Genomic DNA, 26064 nt, shown 5'->3' with positions numbered 1-26064 from the left:
CCATCCATTCATCTTATCCTTGGTTGCCCCCACATGTTCACACCTTCCACCTCTGCCTTCCACACCTCTTTTACTAACCTTTCTTCACTTATTCTTTCCATGTGTCCAAATCATCCCAATACTCTTTCATCAACCCTATCTCCCAACTCCCTTTCCACCACTGTTCTCCTCCTCATTTCCTCGTTTATCACTCTATCCATCCTAGTAACCCCTATCATACTTCACAGGCACCTCATCTCAAACACATTCAAATTCCTTCTCTCTTTCTCTCTTATGTTCCATGTTTCTGCCCTGTACACTGCTGTCAGCACAATCACTCCTTCATATAATCTCCTCTTAGTATCCACTCCCAAATGTCTATTTCTCATTACACTTTTTATTCCCCCAAGGCATTTACTTGCTTTTCTCAATCTACATTCTACCTCCATTCCTTCCTATCCCACCACATTTGCACCCAAGTATCTAAAACTATCCAATTCCTCCAGTCTCTCTCCCTATATACTCACTTTCAGTCTGCTGTCATTTTCTCCCCTTATACATCTCATCACCTTACTTTTACCCATATTTATCTTCAATTTCCTTCATTCACACACCTTCCAAAACTCTATCACAAACTTCCTCAATCCTTTCTCTGATTCTGCCACAAGTGGAATGTTGTCAGCAAACAATAACTGGTTTGTCTCCCACTTTTCTCCATTTTCTTTAACCATCTCCAATCCCTGACCCATTACCCTTGCATTTACCTCTTACACCACCCCATCCATGTATGAATTGAACAGCCAAGGTGATGTAACACATCCCTGGCAAACTCCTATCTTTACCTCAAACCACTCGCTCACCATTTCTGATTCTAACACAGGCTCTACTACTGTCATAAAAACTCTTGACTGCTCCTAACAGCTTTCCTCATATCCCATATATCTGCAATACCTCTCACATGATATAAGATATTTCTTAGAGTGGACTTACAAGATAAGGGGTTTGAATGGGGGCACGAATGATTGTGTTACAGCATGCAGCTCTCTTTTTATATATGGGGTACTTCCAAGTGCCAATGGCAGGTGCCATTTTGCTATAGCTATAGGCCTAGACTATATTCCTGTTTACCTGGCTTCACACATTCCTTCCACTTTTTTATTTTTGTGTTATGAAGGTTTACAAATTATAATTTGCTAACTATCTGAATCTTGCTAAGAACTAAGCATGATTTGTGATGGTACTATTTTCCTATGCCATTGTTGTTGTAGTGACCCTTGACCCCGCACTGCAAATCACTCCATTTGTGTACTCTGCTGTACTCTACAGTATTCTCCACCAGATCTGCAACTATTCCATTTCAGTTTACATATCTTTTTATGATCCTATGTCCCACTATCCAACTTAAGATAGCTTAGTTACAACATTAAATAAATCTTGTAGGGATACGTGGACTAACATTACCTAAAACAACTTATATAAGCTACTGTGTCACACTTGTATGTGACACATCAGATACATTTTTGTGACACATTATGACAACCCTGTCCCACACTTCTCTCAGCTTCTGGTACTCCTGCTTCTTTTCTTTCTCATTTAAACAGTTTACTCTAAGCACCTCTCTACATTCTGCCCTTTTCCTCTTTCTCCACCTATCCTCTACTCTTAATTTACTTTTCACCAAAAAATTATCTAACATTCCCCCACACTCCACTAAGAATATGGATATCCAGAACTCTTTTACTCTTTTCCTGAATACCACTACATAGTCTATTAATGCCTTACCAACCACCCATCCATCGACCATTCTCTCTTACATGTACTTATGTTTTTTTGTTTTTTTTTAAGCACTCTGGTACCTATCATCAACTCTCTAAATACATCACCATTAGCTCTCCACTATGATTTTTTTCTGGCACTCCAAGCTTCCCTACCACTCCATCTATTGGTTCATCCCCTACTCTAGCATTGAGATATTCCAGTACCACTACAAGGACATTCTTCCCAAAATTATCCAATCACTCATTTAAATCTATCCAAAAAGCCTCCCTTCTATACTCTTCTCACTACCAGGCCTATATGTGCTTACAAAGACCCATATCTCCCTTCCTAGTTTTACCTTCATCCACATCAACCTTGAAGAAACTTTGTTCCACTCCACCACACTCTTTCCTATCTCCTCATTAGTAGAACTACCACTTTCCTGCCTCATCCTCTCCTCACTCCTGACATCCTCCCCATTACACTCCCAAACTCAACATCATACCTCCCTTTCAACTTGATTTCACTTAATGTCAACACATCCATCTTCCTTCTCACAAACATCTGCTATCTCTTCCCTTTTACACACATCTGCACCACACCCACACATATTAAAAAGACCCAAACCTTAGTATTCTGGTTGGTAAATTCCTCCCAGACTCTCGTATGCCTTGACTTCTCATAGGAATAGGGTTACAGAGAGAATTATACCTAGTCCCATCACTCCATCCCATTTCAATCACTTTTTACCACCCAAGTGGGAAAACTTTGTGGCATTATTCTTTCTTCCCCCTACCACAGGAGACAGGTGAAAATGGAAATATATACCCAAAGAAGTAGTACAAGATGTCAGATGGATAGTATTTAAGGGCTGCACTAGCTGTGTTATGTACCCATTCTTGGTGTTGATTGGTTCGTCTGATCGGGTGATCTTTCCCTGTGTTCTGTTGCCAGACAAAGCCAACATGGGCACAGGGAGAGATCACCTGATCGGACGAACCAATCAACACCAAGAATGAGTACACAACACAGCTAGTCCAGCCCTTAACCCCTTCCATACGGTGCCGCACACGTAGGCGTCATGGACTTAGATCTCGGTGGCAGCAACCAATGCCAGCCGTACGACGTGTCGTAATAATACTCGCATCATAAAATATAGTCACCGCTTATATCGATCGTTCTCTCTTCACCCGTGAATTTTGATAACCATAGAAAATGCGATTACAAAAGAATTAGAAAGAATGACATTATGGAGGGGCGACTACAATAAATATAATCAAGACGCCGATATGGCAGCCTCGCGAATACACTCGCTCCCCATGACGCCTACGTGTGCGGCACCGTATGGAAGGGGTTAAATACTATCCATCTGACATTTTCAGTTCAGTAGCAATTACATAGAGACAGCCACTATACTAAGCTACTGAAGAAGAGTCAAGAGACTCGAAATCGTGATTTGGCAGCACAGATGACCTACGGAGAAATCATCTTAGATCTCAATAGAGACAATAAGACCATCTTAAGACACAAAGAGAATGTCTTAAAGAAAATACAAAAAGCAGAACTAGCAATATATATGAGATCAGAATAGAAATATATTCCTTATTGGAGATTATAATTGGAGTGAAGTCAACTGAGAGGAGTGGGAGGTGAGTGGCAAGGTTTCCTTGGGAAATACCCTATTAGGTGTACCCCAATACCACAAGAGGAAAATACTGCTCAGGATACTTAAAGTAACCTATGCAAATGTAGATGGTCTACTATTGGCCAGGTTGGACGTAAATAATTACTTTCCCAAAAGAAATATATATTAGAACAAAATAACAGTGTATTCCTTATTGAAGATTATAATTACAGTGTAGATTTGTAGGTTGGAATCTACATTAAGGGTTTGATGAGACAAATGAGGTGAAGTTGCGTTCACTTTAATGTCTCAGTCTTCTCTCTTCTACAATCATGGACCAACTTCCATGCAAAACTCCAAGGGGGGGGTTGCCAATTTTTATTTACACATTGCAAGTTGGCTGTTGCCACAATAATACATTATTTTCTATATAATTTACAATGCATGGACTGAGTCTAGACTCTCAGTATCCATGCATGGGATGTACCGTATTTTTCAGACCATAAGGCGCACCCGTAATTTGCTATTCCCCGTCCTTACATAAGGCGCACCTGACCATAAGGCGCACCTGGTTAGGTAGGTCAAACACCACCAGAGGCGCCACCGTCGATGACGAGCACAATAGCACGTCATTTTATGCGCACGCCATGCAAACGGCCAAATTTACATAACGCGGGAAATTTCATTCATACAAATGTTATGCGAGTGTATTTACTACGATCGTAGTAAATTTAAAACAATTACATCATCAGTTACATGTCGGTACATAAAAACATAAGATAAACATGGCGGCTTGCATTCAGCAGTAAATCGAAAATTGGTTTATGTTTCAGTGTAAAAAATGAACTAAATAAATTCAGTGTATTGACAACTGACCAAAATGAACGAAAACTACTAGTCTCGCGGATTATTCTAATACCAAAATAAAGGCAGCGAGTTACGCAAGAGCTGAGAAATCGGTGGATTATCGGATAACAACATCAACGTCCATCCCGCCATCTTATCTATGATCACTGGTGGTATGAATCAAACTTCACTCTATTAAGTTTCTTACTATTATGTTATTAGTGTAATAGACTTATAGTTTGATTATTTGAACTATTTTCTTTAAAATGTGTGATTTTCATGTAATATGATCAAAGAGAAGTTACGTTTTTATCCTCCGTAATATTACGGACCACAGCTACGATTCGTCCTGCCCACTATCTATGATCATTGGTGGTATGGATCAAGCTACACTATTAAGTTTGTTACTGTTGTGTTATTAGTGTAATAGATTGCATATAGTTGAATTATTCAAACTATTTTCTTTAAATTGTGTGATTTTCATGTAATTTGACGGTATTCGTAGCTGTGGTGGGTAATTTTACAGAGGATAAAAATGTAATTCTTTGATTAAATTACATGGAAATCACACATTCTAAAGAAAATAGGTCAAATAATGCAACCATATGCTAAATTCTTATATAAAATTGTGCCTGTCAGTAAAAACCGTCATTGTTTACGCTTGATCGGCGATTAGTAAGACCGCACGTTTCGGCCCGATTTTCCCTTCAAAATGCAATATCTAGAGAACTAGGACAGCTAGATGGATAATTCAAATTGCATTGTACTCATAGTGACTTTCTGCATCCCATGACAACTACTTCAGCTCAAATATCAGGAATTCCATTTTCATGTTGACCTAGCTAACCTGGTCTCGTCATCGGATAATCATGCAGATGTGAGTGCATTCAGAACTGAACATTTTCGTTGTTGAATGAGAAAAATCGGTTGAGATTTAGCAAAATTACAAAAATAAATGATATATTTTTTTTTATTTTGGTCAGTGAAATCAGACCACCTCCATGGACGGTCTGCCCTGCCAATACCCCTATAAAACAACAAACATGTTACGGGAATTGTGGGGAATAAAACCAACAGTAGCAGTTTATTCCCGGAATTCTCTATTCACTTAAAAACACAAGATTACAAATGAAGGTAAAATTTTAGTTTCGACCATGGGCGCAATATAGCAATAGAAAATTAATTATTAATTTTGTAAATTATAATGTATCAACGTAATATGCAATTTTGTGAGCGGAAATAAAAAACAAAAAAATTGCTGAAACGGATTTCGTAAGTAACGAAGTCGTGTCGGACGAATGGTACGCCATGTTTGTTATGATAGATGCCGACGTCAAAGAAATGAAAGGGTGATAAATTCGTCTAACCTAATCTAACCTGTGTTTAATAAATCATTACCTGCAAATTAAATGTCATCCGGCTCGTCCTCGTTGTCGTCATCGTGAGAGACGTTGGCGTCCCGATCCTATGCTACTGACTTCTTTCATTAGCATATTACGTTGATACATTTTAATTTACAAAATTAATAATTAATCTTATATTGCTGTATTGCGCCCATGATCGAAACTAAAAAAAATACCCAAATGACTACAGTTTGAGTGGAGTGGCTGTCTGTGTTGTGTACGCTATCATGTCATAGCCATGTTAGCGTGAATGAATGCGGTGGCATGGACCCGAAAACTGTTGAAATTTTCGCAATTTTCTTGTCAAGATACATGCACCTTGGTTATAACTTGGTTGTAACTTTTGTTAAGCCTATGCACTGTCGCCGTCGGCAGGCTAACTACGAAACGTGTCAAAATAGTACGTCACTATCCGAGGCATTTTTTTGCACTGAAGCCACACATAAGGCGCACCACCCGATTTTGGCCGATTTTAAGGATTTTGCCCGCGCCTTATGGTCCAAAAAATACGGTATACATAAGAGAGAACATAAAATAAATATATGTTGGCTTTATGCTGATAAAAAGATAAAGTGTCGACATATGTTGATCTGGAGGTTGGCAACATTGGATGGAGACATCTATTGTTTTGCCAGGTGTTTGGGTGTGGTCTGAAGCACCTGACTCCTCTGACTATGGTCAGGCCCGATGACAATGGAGGGTCCCTTTAGCAGGTCCCATGAGAGTTGTCTGAAGATGTCAGAGTTCTCTGTCACACCACATGCATGCATGCACGTGTGTGCACACTGGACATCTAAAGGATTGACTCTTCCTTCCAGTCATATTGTAACAACAGTAAGGTCAACCGAGAGGAGTGGGAGGCAAGTGGCAAGTCAGATTCCTAGGTAAATACTCTCCTAAGTGTAACAATGGAGAAAAGAAGGCTCTAGTGTGTAAAGGAAGTGACATAGGTATAAGGAGATGACATCCCCACAAAATTAGATGTGCTACTTACCAAAGAGCCAGACATCATTAACTCTTTGAACTATCTTTGTCCCATGGAAAAAAGCGATCATGTAACAACTTAATTTCAACTGGAGGATGAGGAAATAGAGCAAAGGAATGTATCACAAGCAAGGGACACTTACTATGGTTGAAGAAATTTTTTGAAGGAGCAGATGGGGAGGAATTCATGAGTACCAATGAAAATATGTGGAAATAGGAAATCTTTCATGACATTTACAACATGGGAGTGAGCAAACTTATCCCAAAGATTAGTGAAAGGAAGAAACATAAACAAGACTGGTTCAATAAAAGGTGTGAGACAGAAAAAAAAAAAGGTACATATGGGGAAAATGGAGAATAAAAAGAAGCAGTAGATCTAAAAGTGCTTACAGACAAGCTAGAAATGCCTATACAAGAATCTGCAGAAAGGAAGAATAATTTTGAAAGGGGTGTTGCAGGTAATGGGTAATCCAACACTGCATTATGGATTTATCAATGGTAAATTGAAGCAAAAGGAAGAAATCGAGCTAATAGTGGGTGGTGAGCCTCAGCTCAGGCAGAATGAATGGAAGTTTCCAATTTTTTTCAATGAAGTTCCACAAGGTTCAATGGTGATAACCTGTTGCTTGACAGACACATGAGCAAGATTGTGAGAGAGCCATATGAGCTACTGTGGAATATTAAAGTGGTTTTTTGCTACATAGACAAAGAGATGATGAAAACTCGTAGAAACCCTGATATGTCCAAGATTAGAATGTGCCAGTGGTATGGTCCCTACACAGTGAAGGATATAAGCAAGATTGAGAAAATACAAAGTACAGTGACCAAATTTGTTCCCAGCCTGGCAAATAAATCATATGAGGAGAAACTAAAAGCACTAGTTCTGCCAACTTTGAAAGACTGAGGAAAAAGAGGCAATATGATTACAGTACAGTAAACTCTCTATAAATTGGATATGTATAAGTAGGATATTGGATAAATTGGACTCTATACAGCCACTGGATTATTTTGATTTAAATTGGATGGTGGCAATATATGTGGCAGGCGTCTGGTATAGTTTCCCACCAAACCAGCCACCCATGCTGACACACATTGCTCCTTGGTCAGTTTATGCTGTGTTGCCCTACTGATCAGACATATGGTCATTTGGCTGATCCTCATGTGTGTTATTCGCTGCCCTATTTGTACTTTGTAATGTACACTGTCTGGAAAAGGAAAGAGAAAAAGTCTCAGCATGAGTGAGAAATTGAAGGTGATCAAGTTGTATGAAAAAGGCACCAAGAGGGGGGACTTCAAGACCCAATTCGACCTTAAAAGATCGACTTTCACCTTCAAGCAAAAGCAGCTCCAGGACCACCACGCCTAGTATATCTTGCAGAGAGTACAGAGAACTTAGCAACAATAATTCCCGTCACTACACCTGAGGTTCCAGAAGTTATTTTTGATGACAGAGCATAGAAGTAACATAAATATATGTTAGTGTAGTTTAAAATTACAATTATTATCTGTAGTATACATATTAATTTTGGATGCTAAAAAGTGTTTTGGTGATTTTGCGTGTGTAGCAGAATAAATCGGATCCTTGGATATTTCAACAAGGGGTTCCCCCAGTTGATCTGATTTATAGAGGGATTACTGTATTCATGTTACTAAAAGGATATAGACTATATTGACATGATATCTCGGCTATTTGATTAAACTGCAACTTCACAATTTAATATCTTTAGCAGATTTTCTATTTTTCTCATGAGGGATGTTTGGATGATAGTAAATATAGATGTTAGGTGAAGATCATGATAAAAAACAAGTTTGTCTAGTTTGAAACTACATTTGTAATGTCTTACTCCTTCAAAGACCATTTTCTATTGATGTATAGAGATTTCAGTATTGTATCAGAAGTTTACAAGTATTGGGAAAGATTCTAAAGTTTGAGGTATATCTAAGTAGTTCTAGTTTATCAATACTTTGGTTACTGCATTTACATTATGATAATAATTCTTGTTTCTAAGATTATGATTATTTTATATTGTGTACTTTATGTAAAGGCCTGAAAATGAGGTTTTATTTCTATTTACATAGTAAGAAATTCATTTTGTCTTTAACAGGCAGACAATGGTGACGTGGAGAGTATATACTTCAAATTTCAAAAGACAAAATATATATGGGAAGGAGAAGAACGTAAACAGTTTATGGGCCTCAAATTTCCAGTTGCTAATGAGCTACGAACCTATGCAGATTGGAGGGGGTATCAGGATGAAAAGGATATTGCATATGCTGAAAGAACATATGAATATAATAGGTAAGTTTCAAGCAAGACTAGGTATGTGTCATTTTTGTGAGATACCGGTATATGTGGAAATGGGCTTGCACATACAATTTGGAAGGCAAGCCATTCTGCAGTATGCTTTCTGGCAGTAATCAATGAAGCTGACAGACAAACTGTTATATGCCATGTTTACTGAAAACAAATTGGTTGGAGAGGGAATCTAATACATACAGGGGCAAAAGGGCAGGGGTCTTGTGATTTTTTACCTCGCCTGTACTCGCCCCTGTATAGACGTATTATAAAAAGTACAATTTAGGATAAGTAAATAAACAATGGTAATGAGACCTTCCATCCATCTCACTTTTTCTATAAACAATGTTGAAACAAAGTCAACCCTTTGCATGTGCCTCAGATGCACAAGACCCATCACATGTGTGCATGCACATCTCCATTTGCCACTCATGGGTCGTCATAGAGTGCACCATACCTGTCATTACTAAACAGTACACAACAGACTGGACCATCTACTCACATACAGTCTCAGCCAGTACATACTACAGATGAATATTGATAGAACCACAAACAGTTACCCAGAGCTGCAGCAATTTTTACACAAATACACCAAATGTAGCATTAACATATAAACCAAAGCTCACATACGCTGAGGAACATTCCACTACATGGATGAAAGTATAATGAAAAAACTCATTAAAAACCAGGTTCACTCTAGATTGGAATATGCTGTAGTGCTATGGTCACCACACAAAAAGATGTAAAAAAAAAAAAAAATCTTTTGCCCCAGGTCTTTCTTGCAGGAGACCTTCAGGTTCCAGATAACTGGCAGTGGCCTGTGAATTGGCCCACAAGTCACTTAAGGAGAGATATTGTGTTGTCTGGGTAAAGCTAGAGTAGGACAGTGTAAGATGAGGTGTTCAATGTCTTCTGGGTGTTGATTGCATCTTGAGGCAGTTTGATTCTGTGGCCAGGTCATCTGGTGTAGGTACTGTTTTAAAAGTGGATGATAGCCTGAATGCAGTTGTGCCAGTGTGGTTTTTGCTTCGTGTGGAAGGGATTTCTTTGATGGGCAATGCAGCAAGACAGCAACACCACTTCGTTTAATCAACAACCTCCCCCCCTCCATTCCCATCCAGCACCATGATAGTGCTGTCAACATTAAAAGAAAGAAAAAAGGGAGATATAATAGCATTATTGAGAACTATGAAAGAAGTGGACACAATAAACAAGACTTCTTGGTGTGGAATCAAAGAAAAACCAGAGGACATGAAGAGAAATTGAAATGGACAAAATGTATGAAGGATATCAAAAGATGCAGCTTTCCAAATGGATGCAATTACTAGTAAAATAACAAGAAATAGTAAATAAAAAAATATTGGTAAATTGAAAGGTGAATTTCACCAATGGAATAGACAGGACCCTAGGGACTACAATTGAGTAAATGCAATACCAGCCTATACATATTGCACTACAATCAGAGAAGACTAAACACAATTTAAAGGTTGAGTCACAATGCTTAGACACAGAAACATTCTATTCAATAAAACAAAAGAAAATAAACAACCATTCACAGACATACAGTAGAAATAATTACCATTCAAACACAAAAAAACAAATCTCTACATACCACATAAATACCAAAAGGATACACATCACAACTCAAACAAAAGCTACATTAATAGAGATGGAAATCTCTGCAGGGTCCATAACTAGGTCAGAGGCAGAAAAAAAAAGAGATTATGATGAATTTATATTCGGTGTGAAAATTTTGTCACTTTTGATGTTTATTGCCTTTAGAATCTTAAAGACTTGTATCAAATCACCTCTGAATCTACACTTTTTAAGGAAAAATATTCATATGTTTTAGTAGATTTTTGTATGATTTCTGATATTTGGAATCCTTTTTGGGGCTTGCCATTGTACTCTTTCCAATCTCAATGTCTTTAATGAGATTTGGTGACCATACAGAAGATGATAAAAAAACTCATCGAAGCCCTGAGCCATCCAAGACTGGAATGTGTGTCAGTATGGTCCCTACACATAGTGAAGGATATAAGCAAGATCAATAGAATACAAGGGGCAGGAACCAAACTGGTCCATAGCCTGGCAGATAAACCATAAAAGGAAAGACTAAAAGCACTAGGCCTGCCAACTTTGAAAGATTGAAGAGAGAGGTAATACAATTAGTGTTCTAGTCATTGCATTGACAGAAGAGATTACGAGATGTACAAGGCGTGGTGAGAGCACCATTCGACGTCTGGTCGCTACAGCTCGTGGACCCCCACCTATGTCATACTACCTCGAAAACCTGTCCCTGGAAGGCCTAGAAAGACCTCTTAAGTCTACTGACAACCTCCTACAAGAGTGATGCACATCGAATGGTGCTCTTACCTCGCCCTGTACATCTCGAAATCTCTTTCATTGACACATTTTCAGTATTCCAGGCCAAAATACAAGCCTTTCCCTCACCACTAAGGTTAGTAGGAGCCATCAGGATGAATGTCTCCTAATACTGCAGCACCACAAAGTGAAACAATGAAAATAGGGGGTAGGAGGCTGGAGCAAAAAATAACACAACCCCTTTCCACAAGAGCTTGAAGAGCACTGAAGCAGGAAAATGCAAGCTGGCTAAGCTGCCAGAGAGCTGGCTGAGTTGTCAGATGTAAAATAATGGTGACAAGATGCCTGACAGTAGCGGGAAATGCAAAAAGTTCAGAGCGCTTTTTAGCCTTGATTTCAATGGGGAGAGTTCTATACTTTTTGTGGATACTCTATATACATACTCTTATCTGCACACAAAAATAAAAAGTTCGCATTTCACATTCTGTCACACTTTCACAATATAATTGAAAAAGAAGTTAGAATAAGTTATTAGATTTTTTTTTTTTTTTATATATGTAATACAAATAATGATCTCAATAATGATAATTGTTGCCTTCAGTTCCACAAAGTGGAAAACTTGCAGCTCCACAATGGCTGGCAACAGTCCCTGGGCCCTCCCACAGGTCTTTCTGGGAAGCAACTCTGGATTGTAGTCTCTGTTGTTTGGTGTATTTCCCTAGTTGTATTTTACAGGACGAGAGCTGTGCTCATAGTGACCTGCTTTTATATCTCTCTGCATCCAGTTTATTCTTAAAATCTTGTATAGTTTTGGCACTCGCTGTTTCTCCATTTAGTTTGTTCCAGACATCAATCACTCTGTGTGGGAAGCTATTATTTTTCAAATCTCTTCTGTAACTGTCCTTCTTTAGCTTCTTCTTGTGTCCTCTTGTTTCTCTTCTGTCCCATTTTGATAAGTCATCTCTATCAAGAACTTCCATCCCTTTCATAATTCTGTGGATAGTCAGTAAATTGCCTCTTTCTCTTCTCTGTTCCAGTGTTGATAGATGTAGTTTATCCAATCTTTGTTCGTATGTCAATTTTGAGAATGTAGGTTCCATGTTTGTCGCTGCTCTTTGAATTCTTTCTAATTTCTTTGTTTATTTTTTGTACTAGGTGCCCATAGTATCGCAGCATACTCCAATTTAGGTCTTATCAATGTAATTAATATTTTCTTTACCATTTCTTCATCCATGTAGTCGAAGGCCACTTTCATTGATCTTGATAAGTGAAAAGTCTCTCCAACTAGTTTGTTGACATGTTTATCAGGTGTCAAGTTACTTGAGATAATTACTCCAAGGTCCCTTTCTGTGTGATAGTTTCTATATCACTGGCAGAAAGTAGGTAGTAGGATGATGGGAGCTTTCACTAATTGTCAGCTCTTCATTTGTGAAAAGTTGTAAGAAATACAGTTTAATTTGACAGATATCTTGGGCCTACACTGGAAACTTGAGTGACAGCCTTGCATGGCTGCACCCCATGGTGGAGGTGAAGGGGTGAGTGGATTTTGAAAATGGGCAGCTTTGTTGTCCATCTTCCAGAGCCACCACAAGAATGTACCTGTCATTGTTCCCATAAACTTGAAAATATGTAAATAATGCATTATGGCAATTGCAGCACTGCGGAAGAGGATTAGGAATAATTGGATTCACTGTCCATCTATCTTTATCAAGGGCTAGCCATGTTAGATTCATAACCTTAAAATTTCCATGCATTGGAATCAATCAGAATTTTTTTTAATTTGACTCCACACTCCTAGATAAACAAAACTATGATAATTTATTTATCTGTATATTTTATTTCATTTCATGTATTTGTTTCAGCCTGCAAATGGATGTACCAGAGTTTATTGAACTCTTCAAGGAAAGAGCCACAGCTCCTTTCTTTGTTTTTCAGGTGTGTTTATAAAAATTATTGCAATAAGTTTGTCAATTTTATTACTGATAACCAGTTAATGAAATTATGCAGATACTTGTCTGTGGATGTATATGTATTAAGCAGAAATATATTGTAATGAATGGATATATCATGTTTTTATTTTCGTAATTTTTTTACGAATGCTAAATGTTTTTAATTGTAATATGCATTGTGGACTTGTACTACTTCACAGGTGTTTTGTGTGGGGTTGTGGTGTCTGGATGAATATTGGTATTATTCACTCTTCACACTCTTCATGCTTATCATTTTTGAGTGTACCCTGGTTCAGCAGCAACTGCGCAACATGGCAGAGATTCGGAAAATGGGAAATCGACCATACATGATTCAGGTAATATTGTAAAAATTATTTATTAACAAGGGAGTAGCCCATTTTTAGATGACTTGGTTTATATATTGTTGAAGGAAAACCTGGCCCATCATCACCTGGCCACTAATTTTCACTCAGACAATGTGTTGTACCTAACTTACACTTTAGCAGTCTCCACCCTGAAGATGCCTCATTATTGAGGGAAAAAAACCCTCAAGAGTTTAGGAGGTTAACTGATCTTAACCTGTTACTTTCATACATACATACATACATATACCAAGGCTTTCTCCCCCTTATAAGGGGGGTAGCCAAAAAGAAAAAGGCACAAAATCAATCCCACCCATTCCACCCCTGAATACACTCCACACCCCTCCACCCTCCCTCTTATCTTAGCACCTCCTGAATGACGGGTCATCCCTTCACCTTGTCCACTGCCCTGGGTCAGAAGCAGTGTCGCAAGACACAGCACATCCACAGCAAGGCCGCTTCATTAAATCGGCGACCCCCCCTCTCCGTCCCCCCATTTTATAAAATGAGAGGACGGGGAGAAATCCCTTCGGGCTGCGTCAAATTTTGCTCACACATACTACCTCACCCCCCCCATCCACCCGCCCATTCCACCTCATGCTATCACAACATCATCCATATACAACCCTTCTCCATTCACCCCTGTCTTCTGTCCTCTCCCGTCCTTCCTCAACAGACATTCCCCTCTTCCCCAAAGCCCCCTTCACCCCATCCATCCACCTCATCCTAGGACATCCCCTCATGTTCACTCCCTCCACATCTGCCTTCCACACCTCTTTTACTAGTCTTTCTTCACTCATAGAATACAAATAGTCAATATTCAACTGTGGATATATTTTTCCTCCCACTGTTGGTTAAATGAATAGCTACATTCAAACACTTTTTGCTGCCAATGGAGAGGTATTCCTTAAGGAGGTCGGTAAGCATATATAAAAATAATTAAGCTTGACTAGTGATTTTTTACCGTAAATGGTAGACAACGTAAAAATGATCAGAGCCAACTTTTATGAAAATCCATTAAAAAATGAAAAATACAAAAAAAAAAAATTGATGTCTTTTATTTTTCTTACATCTTAGTAAAAAATATGAATTGTGATATGTTGATTTTTTTTTAGCAGACCACAAGCTTTGATAAAAAATATCTTGTTAACTTGTTACTCTGTCTAAAAGTTATACCATACTGGATTTTTCTTTGTGAATACCCAAATATCCTAAAAGCTATAGTTCCTTAGAGACATAATTCAACAAGGCAAATGAGAAGAAAGGATAAGTATTGTATAAACAAAAAATCTTATAGAGAAAGAAGTTTCTGAGTTATAAGCATAGATGTGACAAAAATACTGTTAGAGATATTGAGCTCCAAAGATAGAAAAAATCTGAAAAAGATATTAGCAATATAGATGAAAAATGCATAGATGCTGATCAATTAGATATCATGAATGAAGTGCAGTGTTTTGTAAGTGATATTTTTCACATTTATATTACTTCCAATTTTTTTTTATTAGCTTTTACTGAGGCATTACAGAAACAGTGATTCATGTTGAGGTTTTGTTTCACCAGGGATAAGTCACTTACCAGCATTCAACACAGTTCCTAGTTATATAATGATCTATACTAAAAAACAGCAATACTTGATCAATACATAATACACACTTCACATTTCTTGCTTTCACATGTCACTGTCAATACTGTATATGTTGACAGTCATACAGTGTACCCTTCTAAAATTGTATGTAAGAAAAACATCAAATGTAAATGTCAAATAGAATGACAGTCTTACGACATGTCCCTAATAGGGACATCATCCCACTCGAGATACTTTTTTGAAAAATTACATGCATACATATACCAAAGGATTTTTCCCCCCAAAAAGAAAAAAAGCATAGAAACCACTCCCACCCATTCCATTCCCTACATATTCCACTCCCCTCCACCCTCCTCCCTCCCTCTTATCTTGGCACCTCCTGGATGATGAAACATCCCTGCATCCTGTACACTGCCCTGGGTCAGAAACAGTGTCACAAGACGCAGCACATCCACAGCAAGACCGCTTCTTAAATTCAGCGACCCCCCCCCCTCCATCCCCTCATACAGAAAAGGAGAAGACGGGGAGAAATCCCTTTGGGCTGCGTCAAATTTTTTCTCGTACATACTTCCTCACCCCCCATCCCCCACCCACTCCCCCTCATGCACCACAGCATCATCCATACACAACCCTTCTCCATTCTCCCCTATCTTCTGTCCTCTCCTGTCCTTCCTCAACAGACATTCCTCTCTTTTGTAATGCCCCTTTCACACCATCCATCCATCTCATCCTAGGACACCCCCTCATATTCACTCCTTCCACCTCTGCCTTCCACACCTCTTTTACTAATCTTTCTTCACTCATTCTTTCCATGTGTCCAAACCATTCCAATACTCTTTCATCAACCCTATCTCCCTGCTCCCTTTCCACCTCTGTTCTCCTCCTCGCCTCCTCATTTCTCACTCTATCTAGCCTAGTAACCCCTATCATACTTCTCAGACATTTCATCTCAAACACATTCAAACTCCTCTCTTCCTCTCTTAAGTTCCATGTTTCTGCCCCATACAGTGCTGTTGGCACAATCACTCCTTCATATAACCTCCTCTTAGCATCCATTCCCAGATTTCTATTTCTCATTACATTTTTTAATCCACCAAGGCATTTACTCACTTCTCTCAATCTACATTCTACCTCCACCCCCACTCCTCCCTTTCCTGCCACATTTGCACCCAGGCATCTAAAACTATCCACTTCCTCCAGTCTCTCACCCTTAATGCTCACTTCCAGCCTGCTGTCACTCTCTCCCCTTGTACATCTCATCACCCACATTTATCTTCAGCTTCCTTCTTTCACGCATCTTCTCAAACTCTGTCACTAACTTCCTCAATCCCTTCTCTGATCCTGCCACAAGCGCAGTGTCATCAGCAAACAACAACTGGCTTATTTCCCACTTTTTTCCATTTTCTTTAACCATCTCAAACCCCTGACCCACTACCCTTGCATTCACCTCTTGCATCACCCCATCCATGTATAGATTGAACAGCCAGGGTGACATAACACATCCCTGATGAAGTCCCACCTTTACCTCAAACTATTCACACTCTCCATTTCTAATCCTAACACAAGCTCAACTACTATAGTAAAAACTCTTGACTGCTCTTAACAGCTTTCCTCCTATTCCATATATCTGTAGTACCTCCCACAGTGCTTTCCTGTCTACCCTGTCATAAGCCTTTTCCAGATCCATAAAACCCCAAAAAACATCCTTACTTTTTCCTATAGCTTTCTCACATATCTGTCTTACCACGAAAATCTGATCTAGACAACCCCTACCTGTCCTAAAACCACACTGTTCCTCACCAATTACTCCCTCTGTTCCTCTCCTAATCCTCTCAATCAAGACCCTCCTATATGCCTTCCCAACTACACTCAACAAGCTGATCCTTCTGAAACTACTACACTCACACTTGTCCACTTTTCCCTTGTAAAGCGGAACTATACAGGTACTCCTCCAGTCCTCCGGCACTCTACCCTCTCTTAAATAAACATTAAATAACCTCACCAGCCAGTCCACCATAACTATACCTCTATTCTTCAGACATTCTGCATGTCATCCATCCCACCCAGGTACCTTACCTGCTCTCATCACCTTAACAGGTGCTTTCACTTCATCTTTCCCTATATCTCCTCCATTATCCTCACTCATCACTCTCATTTTCTTAGTGCTTCCCACCGCAACTACCTTTCCCTCCCTATCCTCCTTCACATTTAGCAATGTCTTTCAAACAACACATCACAAACGTAAAAAACAAATGCACACCTAGACTTAATGCACTTAAGTCAATCACTGGAACAACATTTGGACAAAACAAAGAAACTAATACAACAATATACAAACAATGCATATGCTCAGTGATGAATTATGCGAGTCCTGCATGGGCTCCTAATCTCAGTGAGACACACCACAACACCCTTCAAATCATACAAAACAAAGCCCTAAAAACAATTACAGGCTGCACAAATGCAACACCTACAGAGCATTTACACCATGAAACAAAAGTCCTCAAAGTCAAGGAACACCTCGACATGAGAGGCACACAAACACTTGCCGCAGCCACCACAAACACATCACACCTGCTACATTACATAGCAGAACACCCACACACACCAAGAAACAATAAAACAATACCCAAAGACCTGTATCACACACAGATACTCTCTTCTCTTCCTCCACAACCACCAAATACCAGCCTCCGGAAACATATTCATAATCATATCACTCACCGCTCCATTAACACACTGAAAGACAACACACTGCTGCATGCCAGACCCCCTGATATCCACCCTTCTGAATCCTCTCTCCCACGAAAGGACAGAGTCCACCTGGCCAGACTGCGGTGCAGCCACCACCCAGCACTTCTAAGCTACCAGAAGAGGCTAGATGACCGCATTGTGAACAGCTGCCCAGGATGTAACACTTCACCCCATACCATACAAAACATAATGGAAGACTGCATTATACACAATCATGCACGCAAACAACACAACATACACTCTATAAAGGATTTGTGGGAAAACCCAGTTTCGGCTGTGGCATTCCTTGGGGAGACGGGACTGCTTGGACAGACAGTCTAGGGAACGACAACAACAACAACAAAGATGGCAGAACTGTAATTGCTGACCCTGGAACAAAGAAGAGAATGAGGGAACCTACTAACCATCTACAGAATTATGAAAGGAAAAGAACACCTTGATAGAGAGGACTCATTAAAGTGGAACAGAGGAAAAACAAGAGGACATGCAATCAATCTCAAAAAGGATAACTAAAGAAGAGACCTGAAAAAGAACAGCTTCCCACACAGTGATAGATATATGGAACAAATTGGATGAAAAAATAGTGTGTGCAAACACAATACAAGAATTATGAACAAACTTGATCTTGCGAGATACAAAAACAGGTCACCACAAGCATAGCTCCCCTTCCCATATAATACTAGATAAATACAACTAGGTAAATACATATACATGTGTGCATGTGTATGTAAATATATATATATATATATACACAGACGCTCCTCAACTTACGTTTTAGTTACGTTCCGAACGGCCGAACATAACGTGAAAATGAACGTAAGTGGTTACTGTACGTTCCAGTAATGTATGACCTTTCATACTGTACTATACATCCATAAGTTCTATTACCGTATCCTATAAAACACCCCTAAATAATTAATTATAAACATAACATTGTAAAATAATAACATTAATTTCAAATAAATTAAATTCAAGCAACATAAAGTGAGATGGTGGAGGAGAAGGAGGAGGAGGAGGCAAGGCACGTTCAGTCTGTCGTTTGTGCCATGTAAACAATGGATGCAGCATCATGCGCAAGTATTGTTTGAACGTCTCGTACTACGGAGAGCACGCTAAACTCAGAAATTCACTCACAATTTTTTTTTTTTTTTACATTTTTTTTTTATCTTTTACAGTCAGTTCAAACGTAAAATTGAAAAAACGTAAAACGAATTAATGTAAGTAGAGGAGCGTCTGTATACTGTTAACTCCCCGTTAACACGAGGGTTACGTTCCTAGATATGTCGTGTTAATGGAAATCGTGTTAACGGAACATAATTTCTCCACAAGAAATAATGGTAATAGTGGGGGTTATGTTCCTGGACAACGGGAAAGTCCACCTTTTTTTGGATTTTATTACTAAAAATCCTAAACAAACACATTATTAATAAATTTGAAGGTTACAGAATCAATAAAAACACACATTCTTACTATATTGGTATTTATTGTGCGGTAAAATAAAAGGTGGGACTTCGTCAAGGATGCGTTATGTCGCCCTGGCTGTTCAACTTATACATGGATGGGGTGGTGCGAGAGGTGAATGCTAGGGTAGTGGGTCAGGGATTGGAGATGGTTAAAGAAAATGGAGAAAAGTGGGAGGTGAGCCAGCTGTTGTTTGCGGACGACACTGCGCTTGTGGCAGGGTCAGAGGAGGGATTGAGGAAGCTGGTGGCAGAGTTTGGGAGAGTATGTGATAGAAGAAAGCTAAAGATAAATGTGGGTAAAAGTAAGGTGATGAGATGTACAAGGGGTGAAAGTGGCAGTAGACTGGAAGTGAACATTAAGGGAGAGCGACTGGAGGAAGTGGATAGTTTTAGATACTTGGGTGCAAGTGTAGCAGGAAAAGGTGGAGTGAAGGTGGAGGTAGAATGTAGATTGAGGGAAGCGAGTAAATGCCTTGGTGGATTAAAGAGTGTAATGAGGAATAGACATTTGGGAATGGATGTGAAGAGGAGACTGTATGAAGGAGTGATTGTGCCAACAGCACTGTATGGGGCAGAAACGTGGAACATAAGAGAAGAAGAGAGGAGTTTGAATGTGTTTGAGATGAGGTGTCTGAGAAGTATGGTGGGGGTTACTAGGCTGGATAGAGTGAGAAATGAGGAGGTGAGGAGGAGAACAGGGGTGAAAAAGGATTTGGGAGATAGGGTTGATGAAAGAATATTAGGATGGTTTGGACACATGGAAAGAATGAGTGACGAAAGACTAGTAAAAGAGGTATGGAAGGCAGATGTGGAGGGAGTGAACATGAGGGGACGTCCTAGGATGAGGTGGATGGATGGAGTGAAGGGGGCTTTGGGGAAGAGGGGAATGTCTGTTGAGGAAGGAAGGGAGAGGACGGAAGACAGAGGTGAGTGGAGAATGGTTGTATATGGATGATGTTGTGATTGCATGAGGAGGAATGGGCGTGGGGGGTGGGGTAGTATGTGTGAGTAAATTTTGACACAGCCCGAAGGGATTTCTCCCCGTCCTCTCCTTATATGCAAGGGGGGACGGAGAGGGGGGGGTCGCCGATTAAATGAAGCGGCCTTGCTGTGGATGTGCTGTGTCTTGCGACACTGCTTCTGACCCAGGGCGGTGGGCAGGGTGCAGGGATGACCCGTCATCCAGGAGGTGCTCAGATGAGAGGGAGGGTGGGAGGGGTGTGGAGTGTATTTAGGGATGAAATGGGTGGGAGTGTTTTTATGCCTTCCCCTTTTTGGTTACCTCCCTTGGAAGGGGGAAAAAGCCTTGGTATATGTATGTATGTATGTAAAATAAAAAAAATTGTGCATGTAAATATTATGATGCATCACTACCATCACTGTCGCTTGCCGTGCTCCTGTCCCTTGCCGTGCTCCTGTCCCTTGCCGTGCTCCTGTCCCCAACCTCACTCCCCTGTCCATCCTCACCCCACTCTGCCTCCTCACTGTGCTCTCCCTCCTCGCCTCGCCCTGCCTCCTCACCTCCTTCTCCCTCCTTGCCTTGCCCTACCTCCTCTTCCTTGACTGTCTTTTTTTGAAAGAAATGGTGGAGTTTCGTCTTCGTCGTCTTTTTATTCTTTTGATCTAACATCACTTTGTAACAGTTCAGCTCCGATATAACTTTTCTGGCCACTGTTGCACTTCTGTTAATATTCAGATCTTTGTCTTCCAAGATGTCATGTTCTTCTTCCCCTATAAACAAGAGTGCTTTTTCGAGGTCACTTTTGGTCAAGACTCTCAGGCTCTGGGGTTTCTGATATAGGCCGAGATGCAGCTGCCTCCAACTCTGCATTCTGTATCGTCTCCATCTCTAACAGTTCTTCATTAGTCAGCTCCACTGTGTGCGATTCTAGCAGTTCATTAATGTCCTTCTGCTTAAGTTGGTCAAACCCGGCTTCCCTGGCCTTGTCAAGACTTTCCTTGTTAGCTTTAGAGACATTTTCTTGAATGTCAAAGCCGACGAAATCGTACACCAACTGAGGACACAGATGTTTCCAAACCCTGTTTAGGCATTTCCTTGGCACTTTCTCCCAAGATTCTTTAATGAAGTGGAGAGCATCTTTGATGGTAAACTGCTTCCAATATTCCTTCATGGTCATCTTGTCTTTTTGCTTCCTCTCAACCATGTCAGTCAGGGTTGAATATAGATAATACGACTTCAAGGTTTTAATAATTCCTTGGTCACATGGCTGCAGAATGGAAGTGGTGTTTGGTGGCAAGAAAGCGAGCTGGATGTTGTGGGAGAGATTTTCTATTGACGGGGGATGGCTGGGAGCATTATCCAAGATCAGGAGAATCTTGAATGGAATCTCTTCCTTCTCGCAGTAAAGTTCAAACTCTTTCTCCAGTTTCCCAAAGTAGTCCTTGAATATGCTCCCCATCATCCATCCTTTTTTGTTGGAATACCAGTAGCAGAGTAGGAAGGTCTTGATGTAGCCATGTGAAGACACAAGAACAAACAAAATTAGTGTGCCGTAAATTGTGAGTTGGTAACACAATTTTCTTTTTTGTTTTGGTGCACAAAAAAAAGAAAAAATGAACGTTTACAATCTAGGTAAAAAATTTCAAAGCTTTCATGACTAATAATCAACATCATACATACACACCTTCAATGCTCGTGGATTTTCTGAGTGGTAGACAAGGGCAGGTTTCAGCTTGCAGTCTCCCTCTGCTTTGGCACCAAACAAGAGTGTAAGACGATCATTAGAGGCCTTAAATTCAGGTGCAGTTGTCTCCTCAACTGAGATATTGGTCCGGTTAGGCAGTTTTCTCCAATATAGACCTGTCTCATCTATATTAAAAATCTGCTTGGGAGGGAGGGTGGAGGGGAGTGGAGTGTATTTAGGGATGGAATGGGTGGGGGTGATTTTGTGCCTTTTTCTTTTTGGTTACCTCCCTTGTAAGGGGGAAAAAGCCTTGGTATATGTATATATGCTTGGAAGTGTAGCCACCTTCCTTGATGATGGTCTTGAGGGTAGCCAGATACATTTTGGCTGCTTCCACATCGGCAGATCCAGCTTCCCCAGTCATTTTGAGATTGTGGAAGCCATATCATTTCTTGAACCTGGAGAACCACCCAGAATTGGCATTGAAGGTCTTGGCTTTGTCTTTGTCTTCCTCATTCTCGTCTTGCACATCCTGGTAGAGACTTAAAGGTTTAGCTTGTATGATGGCCATGCTGATAGGGACTTTCTTCTTGTTTCGGTTTTGGATCCATTGTGCCAATAACTTCTCCATCCTCTCCATCTCCATGGATCTTACTTCGAAACATTGTGAAGAGGAGGCTGATGTACCAGCAACAGAACTGGCTCTGATCTTGTCAGCATTCGCCCTGTTGGTCCGCAAAGTGCTCTCATTCAGTCCGGTAGCATGAACAATAACAGAAGTTCTTTCACCCTGATCATAACAATCCAACACTTCTAACTTCTTTTCTATGGTCACAAGTTTTCTTGACCTCTTTGCTTCACTCTCTTTTGGGGTACCAGGATGCTTGGTTGCCATAGTACATGAATTTATGTAACACAAAACTTTGATAAAATTGTTTATGAGTTCCACACACTGTGAGGGCTGGCTTCACACTGAGGACAAGAGACAGAGGGGGGGAGCGTGGGAGTCTGAGCATCTCTCCCGCGCTCTGGCAGCGAGATATTCAACTACAGTAGGCGGGAAATTCAACTCGCGTAACATCGGACATTTTGTGTTATCAGAATATATATTAATAAATTTTAAGTCATGTAAGATCGAAAACGTGTTAACAGAACTCGTGTTAACAGGGAGTTGACTGTATATATATATACAGTGAGTCCTCCTTATATGGTAATTCTTTATCCGGTAAATTCACAGTTACGGTATTTGGTAATTACTACCCTCAATTCTATTTCGGTAAGAAAAATTCACAGATACAGTATCCGCTCGTGTTTTGGAGGTAAAATTAGATATTTTGAAAAGAAAAGAGCATGGAGAAGGTACGTCTGCCATAAGTCAAAACTTGGGTTCGGTATACAGTAATTTCAATTTGCGGTAAGGTTTTCAGGAATGCATATGTACCGTATAACAAAGATTCACTGTATATATATATACAGTATATATATACAGGTAAACGTCGACTTACGATGGCCGCGACTTACGATTGTTCGACTTTACGATGACGACGACGACGACGATATGATAATTTAACCCCTTCCATACGGTGCCGCACACGTAGGCGTCATGAGGAGCAAGTGGATTCGCGACGCTGCCATATCGGCGTCTTGATTATATTTATTGTAGTCGCCCCTGTGTTTTTACATTCTCTCAAGTGTGCCCTGAATCTCATTCTCTGTGGTTTTCAAAATTCGCGGGTGAAAGAGAGAACGATCAATATAAGCGGTGACTATATTTTACGATGCGAGTATTATTACGTCACGTCGTACGGCTGGCATTGGCTGCTGCCCGCGAGATTTAAGTTCCGTACTGAAAATACATATTATAGTGTTTGAATATGGTAAAAAGGATAAAAATAATTAAATAAACTACTGTACATGTTTAATAGGCTATATTCAGTATCTCTGGTGGTTAATATACAGGTAGGCTAGGTACAGTGACCACGGAACAGAGTGATACACAAATTGGGGATCGACTTACGATGAAATCGTCTTACGATGGCTCTATCGAAACCTAATGCCATCGTAAGTCGACGTTTACCTGTATATACGACCTATGCGACTTACGACTGATCGACTTTACGACCACGAGATGGTGCAATAATATCTAACATTTAATAGAGTAATAGAATTGCAATGTTATGCCTGGCAGTGCAGTACATTACTCCGCACGCTGCGAGACGCGAGTACGATAGTTTTCGCAGGCTGCCGGCAGCGTCAGCATCCCAGCCAACTAAATATTATTTCATTTTGTTTGTTTGAAGTAAAATGTTTCCTAATTTTGCCTTGCATTTTGTATTTTTGTATGTTTTGCAATTAATAAAATATAACAAACTTTTTATGCCTAGGCTAGTTTGTTGTTGATAACAATATGTTCGGTACAGTACTTAAACGAAAAGAATGTGTTTTGTTGAAATAAAAAAAAATCCTAATTTTGCCTTACATTTTGTATTTTTATGTTTTGCAATTAATAAAATGTAACAGTATTTTTTTATGCCTAGTCTGTTGTCGATGACAAAATGTTCGGCACAGCATTTTGTATTTTTATGTTTTGCGATTAATAAAATGTAACAGTAAACGAAAAGAATGTAACAGTAAACGAAAAGAATGTGTTTCGAAATATTTTTTTCCTAATTTTGCTTTACAATGATTTTAATGTAACCAACAAAAAAGGATTTGTAGGTCAAAGATGGCAGGACTTTATTCAGTATGCATAGGCCTAGGCTACGTTTCCTAACGAAAATGATAAATAGTTAATGAATATTAAACAACGTAGCTCAAAGATTAATAAGATTTTATTCAGTATGCATACGTTTCCTAAAGAAAGTCTGATGGTAAAATAATACAAAGGTTAACAAATACAGTATTAAATATCATAGGTCAAAGATGATAGGATTTTATTCAATATGCTTAGGCCTAGGCTACGTTTCCCAAAGAAAATCAGATGAAATTATAAAAAGGTTAAAAATACTATACAACATAGTTCAAAGATGCTAAGATTATTTCAGTATGCTAAATATACAATATATATATATATATATACATATATTATATAAAGGGTAATATATACTGTATATATATATAGACCGACTTGTGTCCAGATCGACTTACGACCTGTCTGTCGGAACCGAACTCGGTCGTAAGTCGACGACTACCTGTATATATATATATATATGTATGGGTCACACAGTAGCCTAGTGGATACTGTGTCAAACTCATGAGCAGGTGGTCACGAGTTCATTTCCTGGGACCTGCTGCATGCTTTGAGTTAGTAAATTGTTTGTGATATATTATGTTGATGTCATTTTTATCAATCCTTTGATACTTAGTGCAGCAAATTTTGTATAGGTGCAGATTTTGTCTCATCCAATGTCAGGTGATTTTATTCATCCTAAAGGATATTTTTTAGCAGATATGATTGAAAAAAAGTTTACACTGTGCAGCAGGTTTCCTGTAGTTGAATAATGTTATCTGGTGATAGCCAAAACAAAATATTTGTGAATTTGAGCAAAATTATTAATACAGGTTTTAACCCTCTTGCTGCAAAGAAGTTTCTTTTGATTAACTCAAGACAATTTATTTAACATAGATGAACCTGTATTCACTGAAGGTTGAAGTAACAAATAATGGTCTGGTGAATGGCAGTTGACACACAAGTCATGGTTTGCTCACATGGAATGCTAAATTTTTGGATTGGTTATAAAATTTTGTTCTGATACTTTTAACATTTGTTTTGATTCTAGGTATATAGAAATCGCCGCTGGCGTGGTATTCTGACAGACCAGTTGGTGCCAGGAGACATTGTTAGTGTTACCAGAAGCCAAAATGATAATTTGGTTCCTTGTGATTTATTGTTGCTGAGAGGACCATGTGTGGTTGATGAAAGCATGTTGACAGGTATGCAATTGAGATCATTATCTATTTCAGTGTTTCTTGTCATTTACATAATCATAGCGATTCACTAATGTGTTCCAAATTTATTACTTGCATGTGGTTGCCCCTTAAACAAGACATTAGAGGGAATCATCTCTCTGCCACTCATCTTCAGATCCTGT

General features: G+C 39.5%; 1 protein-coding gene across 1 annotated transcript in view; it reads left to right on the top strand.

Annotated features, from left to right (window-relative positions):
* LOC143026604 (endoplasmic reticulum transmembrane helix translocase) overlaps nt 1–26064 on the top strand; it is a 148190-nt gene that overhangs the window by 15985 nt on the left and 106141 nt on the right. Inside the window, exons 3-6 of the mRNA XM_076187283.1 lie at nt 8700–8893; nt 13078–13150; nt 13365–13520; nt 25753–25906. Of these exons, the coding sequence (XP_076043398.1) occupies nt 8700–8893; nt 13078–13150; nt 13365–13520; nt 25753–25906 (577 nt within the window). The remainder of the gene's footprint in view (nt 1–8699; nt 8894–13077; nt 13151–13364; nt 13521–25752; nt 25907–26064) is intronic.

This window comes from Oratosquilla oratoria, chromosome 6, assembly GCF_046742065.1.
Source record: "Oratosquilla oratoria isolate Oo_2021 chromosome 6, ASM4674206v1, whole genome shotgun sequence".
Taxonomy (NCBI): Eukaryota; Metazoa; Arthropoda; class Malacostraca; order Stomatopoda; family Squillidae; genus Oratosquilla; species Oratosquilla oratoria.
Note: the sequence above shows the minus strand (reverse complement) of the source record. Positions and strands in the feature narration are given on the sequence as shown.